The sequence below is a fragment of the Arvicanthis niloticus genome, chromosome 5, assembly GCF_011762505.2.
Source record: "Arvicanthis niloticus isolate mArvNil1 chromosome 5, mArvNil1.pat.X, whole genome shotgun sequence".
In the NCBI taxonomy this organism is placed as follows: Eukaryota; Metazoa; Chordata; class Mammalia; order Rodentia; family Muridae; genus Arvicanthis; species Arvicanthis niloticus.
The window spans coordinates 25,517,008-25,537,182 of NC_047662.1; the positions used below are offsets into that span (position 1 = coordinate 25,517,008).

The 20,175-nt window shown below is 47.3% G+C and overlaps 1 protein-coding gene across 3 annotated transcripts; it reads right to left on the reverse strand.

The window, feature by feature from the left end:
• Positions 1-1,576: 1,576 nt before the first annotated feature.
• Positions 1,577-19,457, reverse strand: Ak2 (adenylate kinase 2). 3 transcript variants are annotated; one of them, XM_034503250.2, is made up of 7 exons: positions 19,260-19,457; positions 13,123-13,248; positions 9,914-10,024; positions 9,707-9,801; positions 5,948-6,020; positions 5,019-5,214; positions 1,577-2,542 (listed from the first exon to the last, which is right to left on the reverse strand). In XM_034503250.2, exons 1-7 carry the CDS (start codon positions 19,350-19,352, stop codon positions 2,538-2,540), a joined length of 699 nt encoding a protein of 232 aa, XP_034359141.1. In that variant the 5' UTR covers positions 19,353-19,457; the 3' UTR covers positions 1,577-2,537. The 3 variants fall into 3 exon arrangements, with proteins under 3 accessions (XP_034359141.1, XP_034359140.1, XP_076790274.1); XM_034503249.2 differs by lacking the exon at positions 1,577-2,542 and having other exon boundaries at positions 4,858-5,214; positions 19,260-19,439; XM_076934159.1 differs by lacking the exons at positions 1,577-2,542; positions 19,260-19,457 and adding an exon at positions 18,546-18,675 and having other exon boundaries at positions 4,858-5,214.
• Positions 19,458-20,175: the final 718 nt, after the last annotated feature.

A 20,175-nucleotide genomic window follows, 5' to 3' on the forward strand; every position in this document is an offset into this window, starting at 1 on the left:
AGTCCCTCAACCTAGCTCTCGATGCCCAGGAAGGCAACAGATTCCCCAATGCCTATATTCTCTCTTCTGAACTCCCTTGCTAGGCACAGTGACCCACAGGAGCATCCAGTGCAGGAGTGAGCACACCTGACGACAGGGACCATTCCACTCTCCACCAGGGGAAGAAAGACTGCCCATAGTGAAGGAGTTCTTCCTGAATTGTTGTGATGCGCCAAGCCATCTTATAAGGCTGCTCCTTGTCCCGCTCTGGTACTGGTGTCACTGCACACAGGAGATCCTAAGAGGTGGCACATACCCTGGTCCTCACAGCTGGCAGGGACTGTGAGAAAGAGCTCATGCCGGGGAGGACCTTCTTGGTACACAGCCGTACACGTCACTGATCATTTCGGCAATGTCATAGGGACAGTCGTGCTGAAGAGAGCTCCAACTGTGACTGTGAGACAGAGGACCCCTTCCTGACTCGTGAACTCTTCACCTGTCAAGCAGGAGGCTGGTTTCCACTGCAGGACGTCTCAGTGAGGGTGACAGGAATAGAGCAGAGTATGAGGCCTGTGTGATATTTGGTTCAATGTCAATCTTTCTTCAGCACTCCTGATACAATGAGGAAACCAAGGCCAAAGGCAGCACATACCGATAGCTCAGTCTATCCTTCTTGGACACGCTGTGCCATTTCCCAGGTAGGTCTGACAGACATTTTATTCTTAGTTGTACATGACAACCAAGAAAAGCCAAAAAAAAAAAAATTCAGACATTCATACAGTCCAGAGAATGCAAAGATTTGAGCAAAGCAGTCATGATGTCAACACCACACCAGAGGTGGGGCACTCAAAACAGACGGGGGGGGGGGGGGGGAGAGTGTTTTGGCTCAGGGAGCACAGAATTTCATATGCCAGAGTCACAAGATGCCTGAAGAACCATGGCGCTTCCAGCCAGTTCACCCAGGTTTCGGGAAGAGCAGCAATTTCTCAGAAACCTCACTGGCAGAGGCAACTTTCCAGAGCAAACCCTTCCCTCTACACCGATGGCTTAAGCCCGCTCTTGCTGGGAAGTAAACGGATTTCCAACAGGACGCACAAAGAGACAACCAAGGGTGCTAACAGCAGCAGCTGGGAAGGTGGCCAGCCGATGTGACTTACGCATTAGAAGCACAGGCTTGCCAGGCTTCGGACAACTGTCCTCCTAATTACCCAGCTCAGCAGGAAGCAGATACTTGTCTGTGTATGTTCTGACCCAAGGTTTATCTGATGCCTGCTGTGGTGGGCACTAAGCCAAGGGCTGGCTTCTTACAGACTTTGTTTAAGGCAGCACCAAGGCCTTTTTTCAAATGAGACAGAAATGAAGTATGTGACTAACCACTGGGGTTTGTCATCCACCACAGGGGCTGATGGATGATGGATGGTCGGAAGGGTGCAGGCTCCTCTTAGGAGTGCACATGTGTACTTCCAGAACACCGTGCCAGCCATCCTGAGAACCAGCTTTAAAAACAGGTCCAGAGTTAGACATCATTTTTTTTTTTTTTTTTTTTTTTTTTTTGGTCTTGTAGTCCAGAATTCTTCAAAAAATGCCACAACAGGGATAAAAATTTTCAACATATTTTATTGACTCCAGAGCCAAACATGGCAGCATTTGGTCAGTTAGGAAAGGCACCTCATTGAAAAATACATCACAGTGTTGCCGGGCAATCCCAGTCCCAGGATTTGAGGGTGAGAAGGACAATCTTTGGATGACTTAGCTTAAGACATTTTAGCTTTTTCCCAACCCTTCCTGTAGAGGACTGAAGCCAGGGCTGTACAGCGCCAGGTACACACACGCCACTGAGCTACATTCCCAGGCCTCGTTCAGTTACTTAAAAGGGTCCCGTAGATGACTGAAGGCAAGGTTGTAAGACTAGTGTGTGCTGGGTGGCTAAAGGCTTTGTCACCAGAGCAGGCAACTTTGAAGTCCTAAGTGTGAGATCTGTGTCCCCTTGCTCCCCACAATTCCAGTAAAAACGATCTGCTGAACCAGCTTACACCGTTTCTTCTGTCCGTGCAGGTGAGTCTCTAACTTTATGGGATGGGGAGCCACCGTCAGTCAACAGTTCCTCCTCTGCACAGGATACACAGGCCTGGTCCGACTGCTGTGTTCTTGGCCTGGTGATCCGTGAGGTTCTTATGTAGAAGTTGAGGTCTCTTAGAAAGCATTAGCTTTGTGGTCCAGAGGAAACGAGAGGCTGATTGCTTAAAAATAATACCATGTCTCCTTATTTGCACCAATGCCCTCCAATCACAGTTCTTTTAAAAAATTAATTTTTTCTCTTGCTTATACTTTAAAAATTCTCACCTATGTGTAAAAAAAAAAATCTTACTAATTATAACACTGCCACTGTTCCTAATCTCTTGAGTCCCTCCCCACCTCCCATCCATCCATCCATCATCCATCCATCCATCCTTCCTTCCTTCCCATGACCACCCTCTTCCCTTCTGCCCAGCACCTAAGAGCAGGGATCACACGGCGGGGAGATGAGCAGTGGTGCAGTCTCGCCTGGCCTTCTGTTACTAGGCTGAAATAGAGAGGAAACAAGAAGAACAAAATGGGTTTTTAAAACAAACAAGCAAACATCAGGGAAGACTCTGCCATGCAACCAGATCATCAAATCCTGGACACTTCTCTGCCAGGCTTCTGAAAGCTCTCATACCCGCTGAGGTTACAACTCTGCAATTAAAGCAAAAATACCATCCTGACCACCACCAGCGAGCATGTACCCCTAGGGTTTTCCGGCTCTTACCTGAAGCCCAAATGTCACATGCATTTGGTGTATGTGCATACATGAATGAATGAATATATATATATATATATATATATATATATATATATATATATATATATGTATGTATGTATATGGACAGGTGGCAAATGTCTGTGCACAGATCAGTCACATTCATTAGCAACCACTCAGGGGCCTGTACTTAGAGGTCAAGTGCCTACAGCTGTTTTAGGTCAGGAAAAGTCAACAGCAGGATGCACAGAACCAGCCCCCTCCAGAGAAAAGAGCGCATATTCCTGCAGGCCCAGATGATAGTTTTGGTTTCACTCCTCTCCCTTGTCTATTCCCAGCAGTCATGTGCTTTCCAGAAGCACACAAAGCCAGACTGGGTTTCTGTTAAGAGCAGACAGAATTAGCTTAAAGCCAAGGAAACAAGGCCGGGCAGTGGCAGCAAACACTTGGAGGCCAAAAGGGAAGCAAGAGGGCCCACGTACCCACAGTTTCCATGTGGAGACAAGCCCTCTGACAAACTCAGACAGTAGGAGAACTCAGTCCAGACGGGGACCAAGCACTTTAGAGTCAGCAGGAGGCTATGCTGAGGAGGCCACATTATTTACTGGCCACAGCACTGACTTTCTAATGGCTTTTCCAGAGGCTAAAGGCTTTGAGGTCTTGTCACAGCAGCCCACTAATTTATCTGTCACAAAGCAACCAGAGACCAAAAGGCACAGCAAAGACCACAGGACACTCATAATTATGGGAGCTAAGGTTACAAATAGAAACTTGTAATGCTCATAAGTGGTCTTGTTTTGGGGTGATGCTACCCATCATGAAATATGGGGTAAAGGGTTAAATTTGAAAGGGATGCATCTGATTTGGGTTTTATATCTTGTGTTCAAATAAATCCAAAGAGATTATCCCCAGTCACTGTTTGGTTCGCCCCTGGAAACAGGCAAACAAAACCAAACCTCCCTAACTGGGTCTGTCTGGGGAAACAGACATGGCCATTCTCGGTTAACCTAGTCCAACGTTCAGAGACAATCTGAATCCCAAAGGACCTTCTACCTGGCACAATTCTTTGACAACAGCTCACTGTGTAAAGGGAAGTCCCATGTGATCGGAACAGCACCGTGGTGTGGATCATAAAACCAGTCCAACCTCGTCACTCTTCCACATGGATGTCCTGTCCTAGCAGTGTCTGGAATCTGTAATATCTTTTAAATTCCATTTAAGGGGAAAAGAATTAATGATCCCTATGTACCCACTGTTGTGGCTTTTTGTTTCCTGTCAAGAACGTACATCAGGAACTGTGACATGGCCTGACTTCATGTGACCCTAGACTTGGAGTCAGCTGCTTGTGGTAAGTACTATGAAGCTTTGTAACTGGGGTGCCTGGCAGATAAATACTGAGCAGTTTATTTTAGCCAAAAAATAGAATTAAGAGTGTGGCTAATACAAATTGTGTGTGTGTGTGTGTGTGTGTGTGTGTGTGTGAAGGAGGGGGAGGAAAGTCTACTCAAACACATCTTGTTTAAAAAATATTATAATGAAGCTGGACAGAGTGGCGCACGCCTTTAATCCCAGCACTCAGGAGGCAGAGACAGGCGGATCAGTGAGCTTGAGACCAGCCTGGTCTATATAGCAAGTTCCAGGACAGATGGGGATACACAGAAACCAACTCAAGGGGAAAAAAAAGTCATAATAGTATCTGATATGTAATACTCTGTATGCTAATTTTCTTAAAACAATGAAAAGAAAACAGCTGGTAAAACAAGATTCAGAATGTAAGAGCGAGCACACATTCTACCACACACACACACACACACACACACACACACACACACAGATGAGCACACATTCTAACACACACACACACACACACACAGATGAGCACACATTCTAACACACACACACACACACACACACAGATGAGCACACACACACACACACACACACACACACACACACAGATGAGCACACACTCACACCATACACACACACACACACAGATGAGCACACACACACACACACACACACACACACACACACAGATGAGCACACACTCACACCATACACACACACACAGATGAGTGCTGCACATAGGAGGCACATCAAATAAGTGCTTTTTAATCAGTACATTAGAAGATAACCCTGCTGTCTGAAAAAGGATGTCCCCTCCACCTACCTAGCCATGACCACCCATTCCTTTCACAGAGAGGAAGAAGAGAGACCCTTCAGACCCAACATTAGATAAACATGACCAAGTCTTTACATGTGGCTTTGGAGAAGGCTGCCAGGATGCTCGCAAACACGACGTCAGGGGTCTGGGATGCATCGATGGCTCGGTGAATGCCCCGTTTCCTGTAGTACTCCACGAGCGGAGTGGTCTGAGTGTGGTAGGCCTCCAGGCGGGTCTTCAAGGCCTTCTCGTTGTCATCTGACCTGCGGATCAGGGGCTCCCCAGTGATCTGAGAACAACAAGGAACAGCAGGAGGGACTGTCATGAGATGTGGCCACTCTGCCTGGGATGCTGCCTGGTTGGTCCCAAAGCCACTCAGGGCAAGAGAGTCAATCTAGAGTTTCTCTAGTGAAGAACTGTGCTACGGCAGAAGCAGAGGTCCAGAAGCAGTGATGCCCTCTCTCCACTTGTTCTGTGCTCAGGCTGTTCAAGTTCTAAGACAAGCACTTTGAGTCGGAAGATCGAAGCCCCAGCATATAAGCAACTCCAGTCTTAGTTGCAGTGAGATGAGAAAGGGCTCTGGTAGATTTGTCAATGTTTGAAATGCAACCTCCATTTGTAGATCCTGGACAATCTGGACTCGTCTCACGTGAAAAGGGTAAGCCCAGGACATTTGCCTGCATATTCTACAGCAGACCATGAGACTCCATCTAGCAAATGAACAGGGACTATAGATGAGACCCAGGGCGGCAGTCACCAAATACCCCACGAGCAGGGCATTCTGGAGCACAATAGTCAACAAAGTTCTCTTCAGTGACAGCTCCTGGAAACACTCTCTGACTAGCCGACTGCTTAGGTGGCCATGGTACTAGGAAGGGACTGCTGTGACAAAGGACAAGCATAAAGCCACCCGGGAGACACTGACCAGATCTGTCACCAGCCATCTCATTTACAAGACAGTGATATTTTCTGGTTAAGTAAAACCAACCCCACCCAAGCCAACCCTTCCTGAGTTTACACACATCGTCTTTCATGGGCTCCTTTGGAGGGTTGAACTCCTCATGGTAGGACCGGCCACTGCTAGGGTGAATCAGCCTGCAAGACAGCAAATGATCATGAGTCAGGCTGCCTGGAAATACCTTGGTACTCCAGGGACTCTGGAATGACAAGCAGAGAGAGAGAAGTTGAAGGGAAGACTTTAAATCAGCAGAGAACCCAGCGGGCACCTCACACCCACACCTAGGGAAATGACTGGCCTTCTAGTACAGGACCTGCTACTGCTACGTCTTGTTTAGGAAAATGCCAACAGCAGAATGGTTTTTGCTTCGTCCAAGCAGGAAAGCTCCTAGTAATCCTACCTCATCCAGGTCTTGGAAGGACTCTGATGTTGGCACACACAGCCATCCATTCTACTCAGACCTATTTGCTAAACAAGTTTGTAGTTGCAACCAGAACTTATTCTGAATCCAGCTGTTTACAAAGTGATGGGTCACAGTCTCTGCCACGGCAGCACTTAGCAGAGATCAACAGCTACAAGAAACACGACAGCCCCTGACAAGATTTGTACAGTGTTGGAGAACTCAGCAGAAATTAACCCTATCCTCTTCATCTCCTTTTATTAAAGACAGGGCTTGGTACATAGCCTATGCCAGACTTGAGCTCACGCTCCTTGTGCTACATCCTCACAGACGTCTTAGATCACAAACATGTGCCTGCTTGTGCACCAGCCCCACAGATGTCTTAGATCACAAGCACACTCCTGGTTGCACTGTTTTCTAATCTAATTTGGTTATAACGCAAACACATAAAACAATGTTATAGATATGCAGACAAAGGTGCACACCCCTATGACCACACAGATAAATGACAGCCTAAGTAAGACTAGGCAATGCTCAAAGAATTAGAGAAAGGACATATTAAACCAATCATAAAGAGGGACGGACACAGTAGTATGTGCCCATGGTCTCAATTACCAGGGAAGCTAAAGTGGAGGAAACACTGGCCCAGGATTTTGAGACTAGCTCGGGCAACACAGTCAGATTCCATCTTAAAACAAAGAAGGAAGTTGTGTGGTAGCTCACGCCTATATTCCCAGAATTTGGGAAAGCTGAGGTGGGAAAATTTCCATAGTTCAAGGCTAGCCTGCGCTACATGGTTGAGATCCTGTCTTAAAAACACAAAGTAAACAAAACAAAACAAAGTAAACTGACAACAGCAGCAGGTGGGGGCAGGCTCACTGGCCCTCGACACCAAGCCTGATGACCTGAGATCAGTTCCTGGGGCCCACGTGGTAGAGCACTGGCTCTTGGTCTCTGCATGTGAGCTGTAGCATGCAGTACACACCCCCCACACCATGCATAAACACAATAGAGACAGGGTGAAGGAGGCTCAGCAGTAGGAATGGAATGCTTGCTCTCCCGTAGAGAACCTGAGTTTGGTTTCCAGTACCCATGTGGGGTAGCTCACAACTACCTGTGACTCCAGTGCCAAGATCAGATGGTTTTCTCACCTGTAGTCACCCGCAGTCATGTACCCGCACTCTGAACAGCAGCCAATCCTGAGCTCTGTATTTTCTTTGTTATTGCTGGGTGGGTGTTTTTGTTTGAAATAAGGAATGTAAGATATATAGAGGTTGAGGAGAACATATTTTGTCTATTATATGGGAAGTTCCATTCATACTGTTGAAGTCCTAGCCATAGGGTGATACTACATTTTTTTTTCTGTTTTGTTTTTCGAGACAGGGTTTCTCTGTGATACTACATATTTTGGGAGAGATAGGATGATCCATTTACATTAGATAAGGAGAAAAGAGTACTGGTAGGGCTGTGGTCTCAGCACAGAACACCAGCTGTGATGAAGCTACACTGAAGCAGGCTGGTGACAGCAACTACTTATGATGGAGTTGTGTCCTCCACCATGTGAGTCCTGAAAAGCTTTCTCTGGTTGATCCATTCAGAAACAGCATCCAGTAGGATGCGGAGGAGAGGGAGAGCACTGGCCTTTGGCCTCACCTGAAGCACCTCTGGAAAGGACTAGGGGCAAACAAACGAACCACTGGCATTTATCCTCTAGAGAACAGGGGCCATCTAACAGCCAGGCTACAACAAACAACTCTCTTTTCTCTGTATCCCTAGGCTGCCCCTCAAAACCCAGCCAGATTCCCTCAGCCCTGATTACACATGCTATGCTACTCTTTAGCCATTTAGAAACATCATTTTTAAGAACACAAAGCATAAGCCCATGAAGAAAACCAAATGTAAATGAAAGAAAGCTTGATCTCCCAGTTCTCTAGACAGTTAGGGCTTCTTCACCACCGACCTGGAGCGTGACAGTCTAGAGCAGTGGTTCTCAGCCTTCCTAATGCTGTGGCCCTTTAACACAGCTCCTCGTGTTGTGGTGACCCCCACCCCCCAACCATAAAAGTATTTTCATTGCTACTTCATAGCTGTAATTTTGCTACTTTTAGGAGGCATAATGTAGATATCTGTATTTTCAAGGTGACCCCTGTGAGGGGTCATTCGACTTCCAAAGGGGTTGAGACCCCCAGGTTCAGAACCGCTGTTTTAAACCCTTGTTTTTTTCATCAGTGAGTTGCTACTGGACATCAGGGCGGTGACACTAGAGAGCCAATGGCAAATATGTGAAAAACAGAACTCAAACTTCTGTGAACAGTCTCAAAAAACCAGACTGATAACTGAAGCTCACTAGAGCTGAGGTCACAGTGAAATCCTTGTTAAGTCCTCAGTGCCTGCCTCATGTTGCACCCATCAGCAAGGCAGAGTTCAAGTCCCACCACACAGCTGCTGCATATGCCTGGATAACTCCTCACTAGTCTGGCAGACCTGTGAGGCAGAGTCTTCTGAGAAGGCAGCACACTCCTTCCTGCCTCTCTGATATCCTGCAGCTTGTTGTTGGGATTCCCACTCACTCCTTGCCACCCAGCTAGTCAGAAGTCTCCATCATGTCATGTGACTATGAGCAGGCTCCCCACCCACCCTCACCCCAATCTGTCGTCAGCACCAAGGTAAAATGTTTAGAATGCTGTTTTTGCTCCACTACCTTGTAGCTCCAGACCGTGTGATGACTCCTAAGCTCTGTGAAGCCCACTCCTCTCAGTACTGCAGATCTCCCCCTGAACCCATGCTTTCTTCCCAACGTCATTCCAGCTTCCAATGCACACCTCCTCCCGTGGGTCAACAAGTCTATCACAGGCTGCACCTTGAGCCCCTCCCCTAACCAACTCATTCCTAATTCTACTCCCTTCTGGAAAATCATCACTGAAATTATCCTCATTCAAGAAGGTTGAGTGGATGGCCTACCTCTCCTCAGCAGCCTTCTCCATCTCCCCAGACTCTCTTTTTCCTACTACAGAACCACCCACATCTCATACATTACTCTGAGATCAGAAATTGGCATCACTCTGCTATTCTCCAAGAGCTCATGAACTCACATTACAAGACCAGTACAAGATCAGCTAGTCAACATTCTAGCACGGGCCAGGCGGGGCTCACGAGCTCCCTACTTCTAACTGAGGAGCTACGAAAGCTGGTTTCTTTAAGGGTATGGCCCCTGGTAGGTGGACTACACTCCAGTGGATGACCCCATACCCATAAGTATAAGCAGCAAAAATTGGTGGGTCGTTATTAAAAGGGGAGGAGCGTCTGAGTATAAGGCTAGAGGGATGGATCTGGGAGGAACAGGGGACATATACGATCACACGGGGCACTGAGCTCCTGCCCAGAAAGCTGGGGAAGCACAAAGGCATCTTCAGGGACATATACCTTCCAGTGATTCTCCGGATCAACAGGGAGTCTTGGATGCTGAACTCAATGACTGAATCGAGCTTCTCTTTCCTCTTCTCCATGAGGTCATCAAGCTGTAAAAGAGTGTGTGACTCACCTAAGCTTAATCAGACCCGTCACCTCACAGTGACTAATACAAAGGGCAGGCACTTGGCTTCATGCAACAGCCACACCAACACTACCTACCATTTCAGCCTGCCTCACAGTCCGAGGGAAGCCATCTAGAAGAAAGCCATTTTTGCATGAAGGAGTCTCCAAATTCTTCTCAATGAGCTCCACAACCATCTCATCACTCACCTAGAAGAAAAGAGCCTTGGGTTCAAATCTGTCAAGTGGGTGATATACCTCAAACACAAAGTCAAAAGTGTATTGTGTATAATGACTTGTTACTAAACAGCAAGTCAGCTTGACTCCACAGAAGCAAAAGCAGAGTAAATGTCGGGGGCCTCCATGTCAATTTGGATCTTAAATGTACCCCCTTGAAGCTCACGTGTTGAAGGCTTGATCTCCAATACCATATTTTAAACCTCACTTACAGGTATGCAGGCAGGACAGGTAGGGAAGGCACAGTCCTCACCGTCCACCTCTGCAGGCTCAGCACCGAGCTCAGGTCATCAGGCTCGAGCAGCTCACTTTTACTGCTGAGCCACCTTGTTGAGCAGCACGCACTCTTGTCCACTCTCTCTCTGCCTCTATAGGGTGCACAGCTTTGCTCTACCACGTCTTCTGCAACGGTTCCATACAGGTTCAGGAGTACTGGCACCAAGCAACCGTGGACTACAACTGAGCTAAAACAGCATCCTCTTCTTCAGCTGGTTTCTCCAAGGTATTTATCACAGCACGCAAAGCTGACCAGTACAGGCTGCATCTGCATTACTCTCTTACACAGCTCTGCAGTGGCCACAGACATAGCTCTCCCCTTGTAACTCTACTGGGTTTCAGTAAACCTGGTAAGGGAAGAGGGATCCATAGTCTGTTGTCAGCAACAAGCTGCCCTCAAGATGATGAGGGTACCTGGCAGAGACATCACCCGAGAACCAGAAGGGAATAAATAGTATTTAACCAGAATTCGGGGAGGTACCAACCTTCCCTGATTTACAAGTTCACCAGACTAACAGCATGACGGACACGTGGCTTTGATATTTATCGGGACTGAGAAAGAACTGCACTGAATTGGCAATATTGGATCAGAAACAAGGAAATAAAAAGCCACCACAATGTAGTCCAAGTCTCTACAAAAATCCCACCAAAGCCGGGCAGTGGTGGCGCATGCCTTTAATCCCAGCACTTGGGAGGCAAACACAGGCAGATTTCTGAGTTGAGGCCAGCCTGGTCTACAGAGTGAGTTCCAGGACAGCCAGAGCTATACAGAGAAACCCTGTCTCAAAAAACAAAAAAACAAAAACAAAACAAAAATCCCACCAAAAATGTCTCACAGCATTAAAAAGAACTTTCCCCCAGAGCCTTTAAAGAGAGAGGAGCTCCCATCTGTATTACATACAGTAAAGGCCGCCAACCTTGGCAGCTAAAGCTTTCATCTTCAGAACAGCTGTGAACTTGGGGACAAAGTGCAGCCTGCAGCTGTAGGCGGAGATAAGTAACATCCCAATTTCCTCTCACACAGAACTTTCTGCCAAAACTCAAAGTCCAAATTATCTACCATCCTGGCTTGATTCATGGCCTCACTGTCATAAAAGGGAAGCTGGAAAGCAATGTTTGGGCAGACAGGTATTGCTCTGGGATCTCCAGGCCTAACAGAAGGTAATTTGGGGGATAAAAACAAAGTTCAGATTCTAGTCAAGCAACATACACATAAAAAAAGGGAGCAGAGAAACCAGGTGTGGTGGTCATGCCTGTAATCTCAGTGCAGCAGGCTGAGTTAGAGGCCAGCCTGGGACACACCTTAAGTGCCAGGCCAACCAAACACACATGCCAGATCTTGCTTCAAAAGCACCAACAGGCAATGAGATGGCTCATGAGGAGTAGTGCCTGTTACCAACACCCGAAAACCTGAGCTTGAACTCAGGGTTCATGGTGGAAGGAGAGAACTGATCCCAAAAGCTGCCCTCACCTCCACATGACTGCTGGCCCAGGCAGATGCACACATTGACAGAGTGTAATTTAGAAAATTAAACACAGGAACAAAGCAAAGGGTCGGACAGACTGCAGTGTGGCTTGGTGCTACAGCACCTGCCTACTGGGTTCAAGAACAAAATATCTTCTGAAAGTGTTACCAGACGTCAGGTTCCAGAATCAATGTTAGAAGCAAGATCTGGCCTCAAGCAAACATTCGTCAGTTCACTGTGTTTGTCAAATCAGGCCGTTTACTGGGTTATTACACAAGATTACTTTTCCACACCTGCCAAGAAACTCCCTTGTTAGGAATACAGAGCAGTGAGCCCCAAGAGAGCTTTAAAACATTTCTACGGTCTCCTGAGTCTTCCTTTGCATACGTGCCTAAGTCTTGTCCTAGGAACAGCAGTTTCAATTTGTTATGTTAAGTCTGAGTAAATTATCTTCAAGAATACAGTGAAAACATGGGAGGAGCTGGCTGAAGGAAAGGGAATGGGGAGAATGATGTAATTATATATGTGTCTATGTACATATAAATATATTGTTTTGAGAAAAGGTCTCACTGTATAGCCCTGACTGACCTGCAACTCAAATTCAGAGAACTGCCTGCTTGTTTCTCAGTGATGGGATTAAAGGTGTGTGCCACCATGTCTGGCTGGCAAGCACTCATACACACAGGCATGCACGCACGGACGCATGCATACATACACACACACACACAGCCACGTTTAAATTTTTAGAATTTATTATTCATGTGTCTGCAGGCATGTCTGTGCACTACGTGCGAGGTCAGAAGAGAATGTCAGATCTCCTGGGACTAAAGTTACAGATACTTGTAAGCTGCCATGTGGATGCTGGGACTCAAACCCAGATCCTCTGATAGAGCAGTCAGTGCTCTTAACTACTGAGCCATCTCTCTAGCCCTTGTAATTATATTTCATTAAAAAAAAAAAAATACTGTGAATAGGGCTGGGAAGATAGTTGTGAAAAGAGCTTGTCTGTGCACACAAAAAAATAAAATTATATAAGTAAGTTCTGAGGAAATCATAAATCCAGAATAAACCAAACACTATGCAGTGTTCAAGATTCCTAATACCTTCCAGTCTGTTAGAAACCCTGGCACACAGAACTGAGGATACTTTCTATGATGGTGGAAATGTTCTGTGTCATGTATAGTAAAGTCTTCAAATGTGTCTATGATGAGTGAGAAAGTAATGTTTAATGAACTGAGGGCCAAGCAGCCCCAGCAGCTGGGGGAAAGGTCCACAGCATTCTGGACCCACGAAAAGGAAAAGCAACACTCCCAGTATGACCAGACCCACCAGTTTTCCAGCATCCATTGTCGCCTTCAGCTTTTTCCCCAGCTCTGAGCCAGAAGCTACCATGGCTCTCAGCATGTCCCCAGTGGCCAAATGACACACACAGAAGTTTTCAGCCAATTTGGGTGCCTGTGGAGCCAAAGACAAAAATCAACAAGAAAGAGTTAAGGCTTTAGGCTGTGGGTCTGACTCTGGCCTGGCATTTACTGGCTGTGTGAACTTAGTCAAAGTCTACTTTCTTACTTCTAACAGAAGTAAAAGCATCTTACCTTTCATCCCAATGTAAAGCAACAGCAGGGCTCTTGTGAGAATTACATGATTATGTGATAATGCATGAAAGTACTTGGATACACTTAGCACACGGGAAGCCATCATAAATACTAGCTATTCCCACTAACCACACCACTGAAACACAAGCTCACGTTGCCTGTAACAACTGAGAGCAAACTCAGCAGCCACACAATACTTCACGTAGCTGCTGTGATATTTAGAAAAACTGATGGACCAAGACCTGGCTGAGTGTCTGCCACAGAGGGAATCTGTTACTGTGGTATGCTGTGGCCACTAAGCCTGGCTGGGGGAGGCAAGGCAGAACTGCTGCAGTATCTTGGCTAAATCGCTTGCCTTCTCCCAGACCCAGAGCGGTTTCCACATCTGTTTAACATGAAGGACACGATCCACTCAGAAAATGACTTGATGCACAGACAAGATGTGCAGGCTGGTCATTTCTACAGTAACCATCTTACATCAGTTTTAGGAGGGAGGGGTTCTAGTTTGTGACTTGGTTTTACTACATAGCTCAAGCTGGCCTCATGAGCTCTTTCCCCTGCCTCCTGAGTGCCTTCAACTACAGACAAGTATCTGCCCCAGCTGGCTCAATATGGCCATTTGGCTAAGAGTGAGGGCTCAAGTCAGGTAATAAGCACCTCAGTGAGCACTAGCTGTCACAGCAACGGCCGCCATAGTTCAACTTATTCAGATGGAAAGGAAATATTTGTTCATGTCTCTTTCATGAACCCTGAGTCAGGAAAATGAAGGAATAGGAGACCCAGATCCCAAAGCTCACAGGTTGTGCTGGAATAGATGTAGCTCGGTGGTGAGCCATACATGCGCCCCCCCCCCGCCCCCATCACCACACATTTAGATTTCTCCACAACATCAAACAAACACATGTGCACACTCAGAGTCTGGTGTGGTTTAAATGGGAAAAGTCTCCGATACTCCTGATCTGTTCTGCCCTCACGGGCGCTCAGCTTTCCCTTCAGTGGTTTATAGAGGTAGTAGCTGGGATCCCTGTTTAAACTAGTTCGCTGGGTGTTTTCTTGGGTGCATGGGACAAAACAATAGATGGGACTCCATGCAAGAAATTCTGGTTTGTGATTCACAGACCAATTCCACCAAGGTGAAGAAATCACCTCCTAGGGAAATGGAACCCAATGAGACGGATTTAGAGACAGCACCCACACCCGGGAAAATGAAGGTCAGCAATGGCTGATGATGGAAAGCCGGCTGCACTGTGGACACACACCCAAGGAATGGAGCTTCCTGCCAATCTACTCTGTGTTTATTAAAATTAACGAGCAGATAACTCACAGAAGCCAGGGTTAAACACCAGACAGAAAAGCTGCTCTGTAACTCAGGTGTTCAGTGGAGGTAGGCTGCTAAGTCACTTCCAGTGACTCTAGAGCCGCAAGAACAACACACCATAGCCAGGTGGGGGACTCTGTCTTAGTTTACTGCTAGTCATGTGGGAGCATGCCCTGCCCCGCCCCGCCCCGCCCCGCCCCGCCCAGACTGAAGACTACAGATAGGCTGGAGTCCTGTGGCAGGCTCTCAATTGTGGTGTAATATGGAGCTGGGGAGATAGCACAGCTGGAAAACCACTAGCTTTCTAAGTACAATAACCCAGACTCTAACTCCACAACAAACTGAGTGTATGCTTATAATCCCAGCACTGGGGAGTCAGACAGACAGATCCCTGGGACTCACTGGCCAGCTAGAGAGCCTGTCTAAAAAAAAAAAAAGTGTCCACTGAGCCATCTCCTAGCTCAGAAAATTTTAACGAAAATATAACCTCAGCCATGTTGACATAAATCATGTAACATGGAATCATACTGGTACAAGAGGAAGTGGTAGGAAGGAAACATAAATACCACTGGACAGGTCAGGAGTAAACAGCTGCTGATGTGGACTGGGCAGTGTATGCAGAGACGGGAATTCTATGAAGGGATCAGCCGAAGCAGAAATACCACTCAGCTACAAGTGACTCCTGCCATACAGGAATGGAGGAGCACTGCTCTCAGATCTTCTGATCTTCCCAAGAAAAACAAGTTGTGACTTCTTGTTTATATTTCTCAACTGACAACATTCCAGTCAACCCATTATGTGGACAGCTGACAAAGAGGGGGACAAAACAAACGTTTAAACGGACTCTATAAACCACAGGGCAGGGGGAACCTAGGTGGTGCAGTCTCTCTCTATAGATAAACAAGCCAATCACTAGCTGGGATGCACGCTTGGAATCCCACATTGAGGAAGGAGCAGTTTGAGTTCCAGGCCAGCCTGGGCTACCTGCTGAGACCTGGTCTCAAAAAAAACGCAAGAGGGAGGGGACAAGGGAGGAGAGAAGAAAAGAGATAATTTCAGCTAAGGAGTGGAAAAGGAAAAATACAACGGGTCAGTACTGTTTTGCCACCTGTAATTAATTGCTAGGCTTAGGCAACAGATAGCAACAGTTCCTAACCCCTCACAGACAAACAGTATTGGAGGTGTCCAAACAGAGGCCAGGGCATGGCAGCACCTGGGGAACCAGGCCAAAAAACAGAGAAGGATAAACTAGACACAGCAAACAATATCTCAGAAAATGGAAGAGGGGAAGATGTTAAACACACCAAAGGAATATAACGGAAAATTCTCAGAAAAGGAACAAGATTCTCAGGACAAGGAGGTTTCTTCCACAATACAACATAAAGGGAACAGGGAGGGGCAGATGGCTCAGCAGGTCAAAGTACCTACACCAAGCCTGGGGTCTGAGTTCAACATAAGGGACCCACATGGTGGAAGGGGAGAGATGACTTCGAGTTCTTCTCTGGCTTCCACATGTGCACTCACCCATGCACACACCCTTGCACACATGCTGAATACTCTTTTTTAAAGATTACGGAAAAAAAAAAAACCAGAATGACTTAAATTTATGTGTGAGACTGATAGAAATTTGAACATTAACTATTAAAATCTGTTACAGTTTTAGGGGCTATTGAACTTATATGTTTTTTAAAAAAGAATTTGTTTTAGAGACGTTAAAATATATTATAAAACTGCTAAGGTGCCTAGAGCTCCTTTAGTGTAATCTGTCAGGAGGGTGGATGGGAAAGTAACCATCAGCCAATGGTTACTGGGACCTATTACACCATTCTTTTGCTTCTTGTGGACTTCTGAGGACTCCATGCAAGAACTCACACAGATAGGTAGATGAACGGCCAGTGAACAGATACCAGCCTTGCTATTTTGGGGCTCAGGCTGATTTCAGTCTTAGCCCAGATAGGACTTGAACCTGCGCGCCTCCTGTTTCAGTCTCCATAGTAGTTAAGCTTGCACCTGCTCCCTTATGTGTATTTAAAACTTACAATGAAAAGTTTGTGTATGGGGTGTGTCTGTGGGCAGATCGCTCCTCTGGCTGCCACTCTGCAGGCTTTGTGTGAACTTTTGTTCAACACTATGAAGCTACAACCACCAGTATTTTTATGGCTCCTGGTGTGGAACGGGAGGCAGACGAAGGTTAAATGAATGCCGTGTATTTGCTGAAGTCCCAGCTCTTAGTGTTGTGGTTCTAGGACACAGGGTCTCACTTTGTAGCCAGGCCAGCCTCAAACTTTAGCTGGGCTGTCATCAGACTTGGCCTTAGCCTCCTCAGTGTCCTCCTGCCTTAAGTCTCTGGGACTACAGACAGACATGAGCTGCCATATTCATCCTTCAAGCCAAACTTCTAATCAACGTCCACCATTCCCGCACCGTCTTTAATGAGCTCACGGCATAATGCCCTCCCAAATCTGAATAAATCAGCCTGAATCACACCCGAGTCGGGGGGTGGGGGGCAGAGAGAGATGCTACTGAGTGATCAGTGCTCACGGTTAGCTGTCATGTGCCATACCACCAACTAGGAAGGAATATGTGGGTGCTCCCAATATAAAGGCCGTAATCTTCCAATGTCTTTGTAAACTTTACATTCCCCAGGTGGAAACGCTGAGGAGTTACACAGCTTTCTACATACACAGACACACACAGACGCACACAGACACAGACTATAAAGCCCCCATGTACCACTGGATGAGTTAGTTGTCCGTTTCACTTCTGGAAACAGTCAACTTCATTATAAACTTTTTTAAAAAAAAGTGTCACTGTCACCATGGGCGATCCTGTCTATACCAAGTTAATGTGAAGTAGAAATTGTCCACACTCCAGACCAATCACGATTACACCATGGATTACCTGATAACTGAGGGGGATGACAACTGGAACATGAGATGTCAAAACCACTGAGTACAAGGTGCTGGGGAAACCTTACAAAAGAACCCCTAAGTTTACAGAGAGGAGGTACAGCGGTCCTTTGTGACCTATGGCCCAGGGGAAGAAGTAAAGTCAGAGGGAATGAACTAACTAAAGCCTTCTAGACTCCCTTTCTACGGTCACCCACCCCTCCATCGATCGGTATCACTCATCTAACTCAAAGGAATGCCAAGCCCGACAATGAGTGAGATGATGATATGCTTGCCAAAACTTTGAGAACTTGGCGATCAGGACAAGTGACATAGGTCCACAGGTAAAGTAGCTTGCCATCAAGTCGGATGGCCCAGGTTGGATCCCTGGGCCCCACATGGTAGAAAAAAGACAATAATTCCAGCAAGTCACACTCTGACCTCCACGTATGCACCAAGGCACACATGTCCCTGCACACACACTCTCTCTCACCCTATGTGTGTCAGAGAGAGAGAGAGAGAGAGAGAGAGAGAGAGAGAGAGAAAAGGAGAAAGGGAGGGAGACAGAGAGGAGGTATCTTTAAAAACGTAACAATAAATTCGCAGTGCAGGAAGAGGGAGGGCAGCATGCCCATTTGCTTGCTTGGGAACCCAACCTTGTACTGATCACCAAGGTCCCAAGGCCTAGGGTCTGATGGGGAGGGAGGTAGAGGTGAGGGGTGGGTAGTTGATGCCAAAGACTGGGCAAGAAAGTGACACCGATAATCCACCATATGAGCTTCCAAATTCTAAGGGCGAGCATAAATCCCAACCCTGATCTATGGCCCAGATGCCAAGCGAGGCTCTGCAGTGGGGCAGAAGGCAACTCCAATCCTTCGGAGACACAAGCCTCTGTGAAACCGATTTTACTAACTTTGAAAAGTCACTGGACCTCTAGGCCTGTTTTCTTACCTGTTGACCCAGCATGTGAGCGGCCCTAAATCGCTCAATTACAACCATCAGAGCCATCTCATGCAGCTCCACGAGCACTCCCTGTCTCACTCATAACCCCCATGATTCCTGCGGTTTATGAACCGGATCTATACATTCACCTCCAGCTTTCTGGTGAGCTTGAAAGGCTTTCTCCCATCCCCCCCACACTGGTGGCTCACACAGGTCAAGCCTCCCTCTTGGCAGAATGCCTCGATTAGCATATGCCAGCTCCCATTCTGCCCCACGTGGACACTTTTTAGTACCCCCCCCCCCCCAGTCATTAATCATTAAAAGTAAAAAAGTTTTAATCCCTTGTGCCTGGAAGTTATTCCTGACTCAGGGCAATACGCTCTCAATTCCGAGGGCGTCTTGGTCCAAAGCTTTCTCCCACTAGGGCCTGTGATCTGGAGCTTCGGCCAGGGGGATCGCCCTGCTTTTCACAATTTTCAATTAACAGCCCCTGGACGCCCTAACACGACCCTGGGTTCCCCCAAGAACCCCAACCCAGCCTCCCCCTTACTGCGACTGAGACACTCCCCTAAACACCGCGCCACAACCGGAGACCCCGCGAGGGTCCCTGCAGGCCCAGGGCTCACCACCCTGCTCCGGGGCGGGAAAGGAGCTTCCGGCTCTCCGTCCGCCCTGACCTTGTAGCTCCACGGGCTCCACCGCGGGCACGGAACGGACACTCACCTGGGTCCCCTTGCCAGCCCCGGGCGGCCCCAGCAACACGGCCCGGATGCCCTTAGGACGCTCCGGTTCCGAAGCCAACACGTTGGGAGCCATGTCTACCAAAGCCTCACTCCAGCAGCCACCCGTACACCTCACAGGTCTAGCGCTTCCAGGCCAGCGCTCTGCCTACTCCGGGCTCGCACTGGTCGCTCGCCGCGTCCGTCAACCCTCTCTGCCCGCCCACAAACTTGACAGACACTTTCATGAACCAATCGTATGACGAGACTGAGAAAATCCTGTTTCTGATTGGACAGAATAGGAAACGAGGAAGAGGCGGGCCAGCCTGGGAAGAGCTGGGGCAAGAAAGCGCGTGAGGTTCCCGGCTAGTGTATGGAGTGGGCGGGAAAACGAGAAGGAAGCCTGGGGCCGGTGGGAAGTTCTAGTTCGGCTTTTGACAGTTAATGACACCAGAATCTCTGTTTGAGCACCGTGAAATTGCCTGTGGGAGTGTAACTGGGTAAAACCACTCCCAGGCAACAAATTGACAATAACATACCCTTTGGACTAGTAATTCCACTTATAGGAATTCAAAGGCACAACCAAGGACTATGTAATGATTTTCTGACAAAGATGTTGATTACCTTATTAAAACGGAAAGATAAATTGCCCAAGTATCCAATAATAAGATTGGTTAAGTAAATTTCAACAAGTTTGTAGTCTGAAGCCCCCCTTCCCCCCCCCCCCCCCCCCCCATTGAACAACACTGTGACTTTGGTTATTTGGGAAGATCACATTTAAAGATCAAGGCTACAACAGTGGATTCAAGGCTAGCTTGGGCAATTTAATGAGACCTTGTCCCAAAATGAAAAGGGAGAGATCTGGGGCTGGCTATAGTACAGAGACAGGAGTTTCTGGGCTCAATCCCCAGGACTGCAAA

What these genes read in the sequence shown, in the direction of transcription:
- Ak2 (XM_034503249.2), bottom strand. Translation starts at nt 19,352, where the DNA reads ATGGCTCCCAACGTGTTGGCTTCGGAACCGGAGCGTCCTAAGGGCATC. An exon ending in CTGTGAGGCAGGCTGAAATG is followed by an intron (nt 9,802 to 9,913) that starts GTAGGTAGTGTT and finishes ACTCTTTTACAG; the next exon opens with CTTGATGACCTCATGGAGAA. An exon ending in AGGAGCCCATGAAAGACGAT is followed by an intron (nt 5,215 to 5,947) that starts GTGTGTAAACTC and finishes TGTTGTTCTCAG; the next exon opens with ATCACTGGGGAGCCCCTGAT.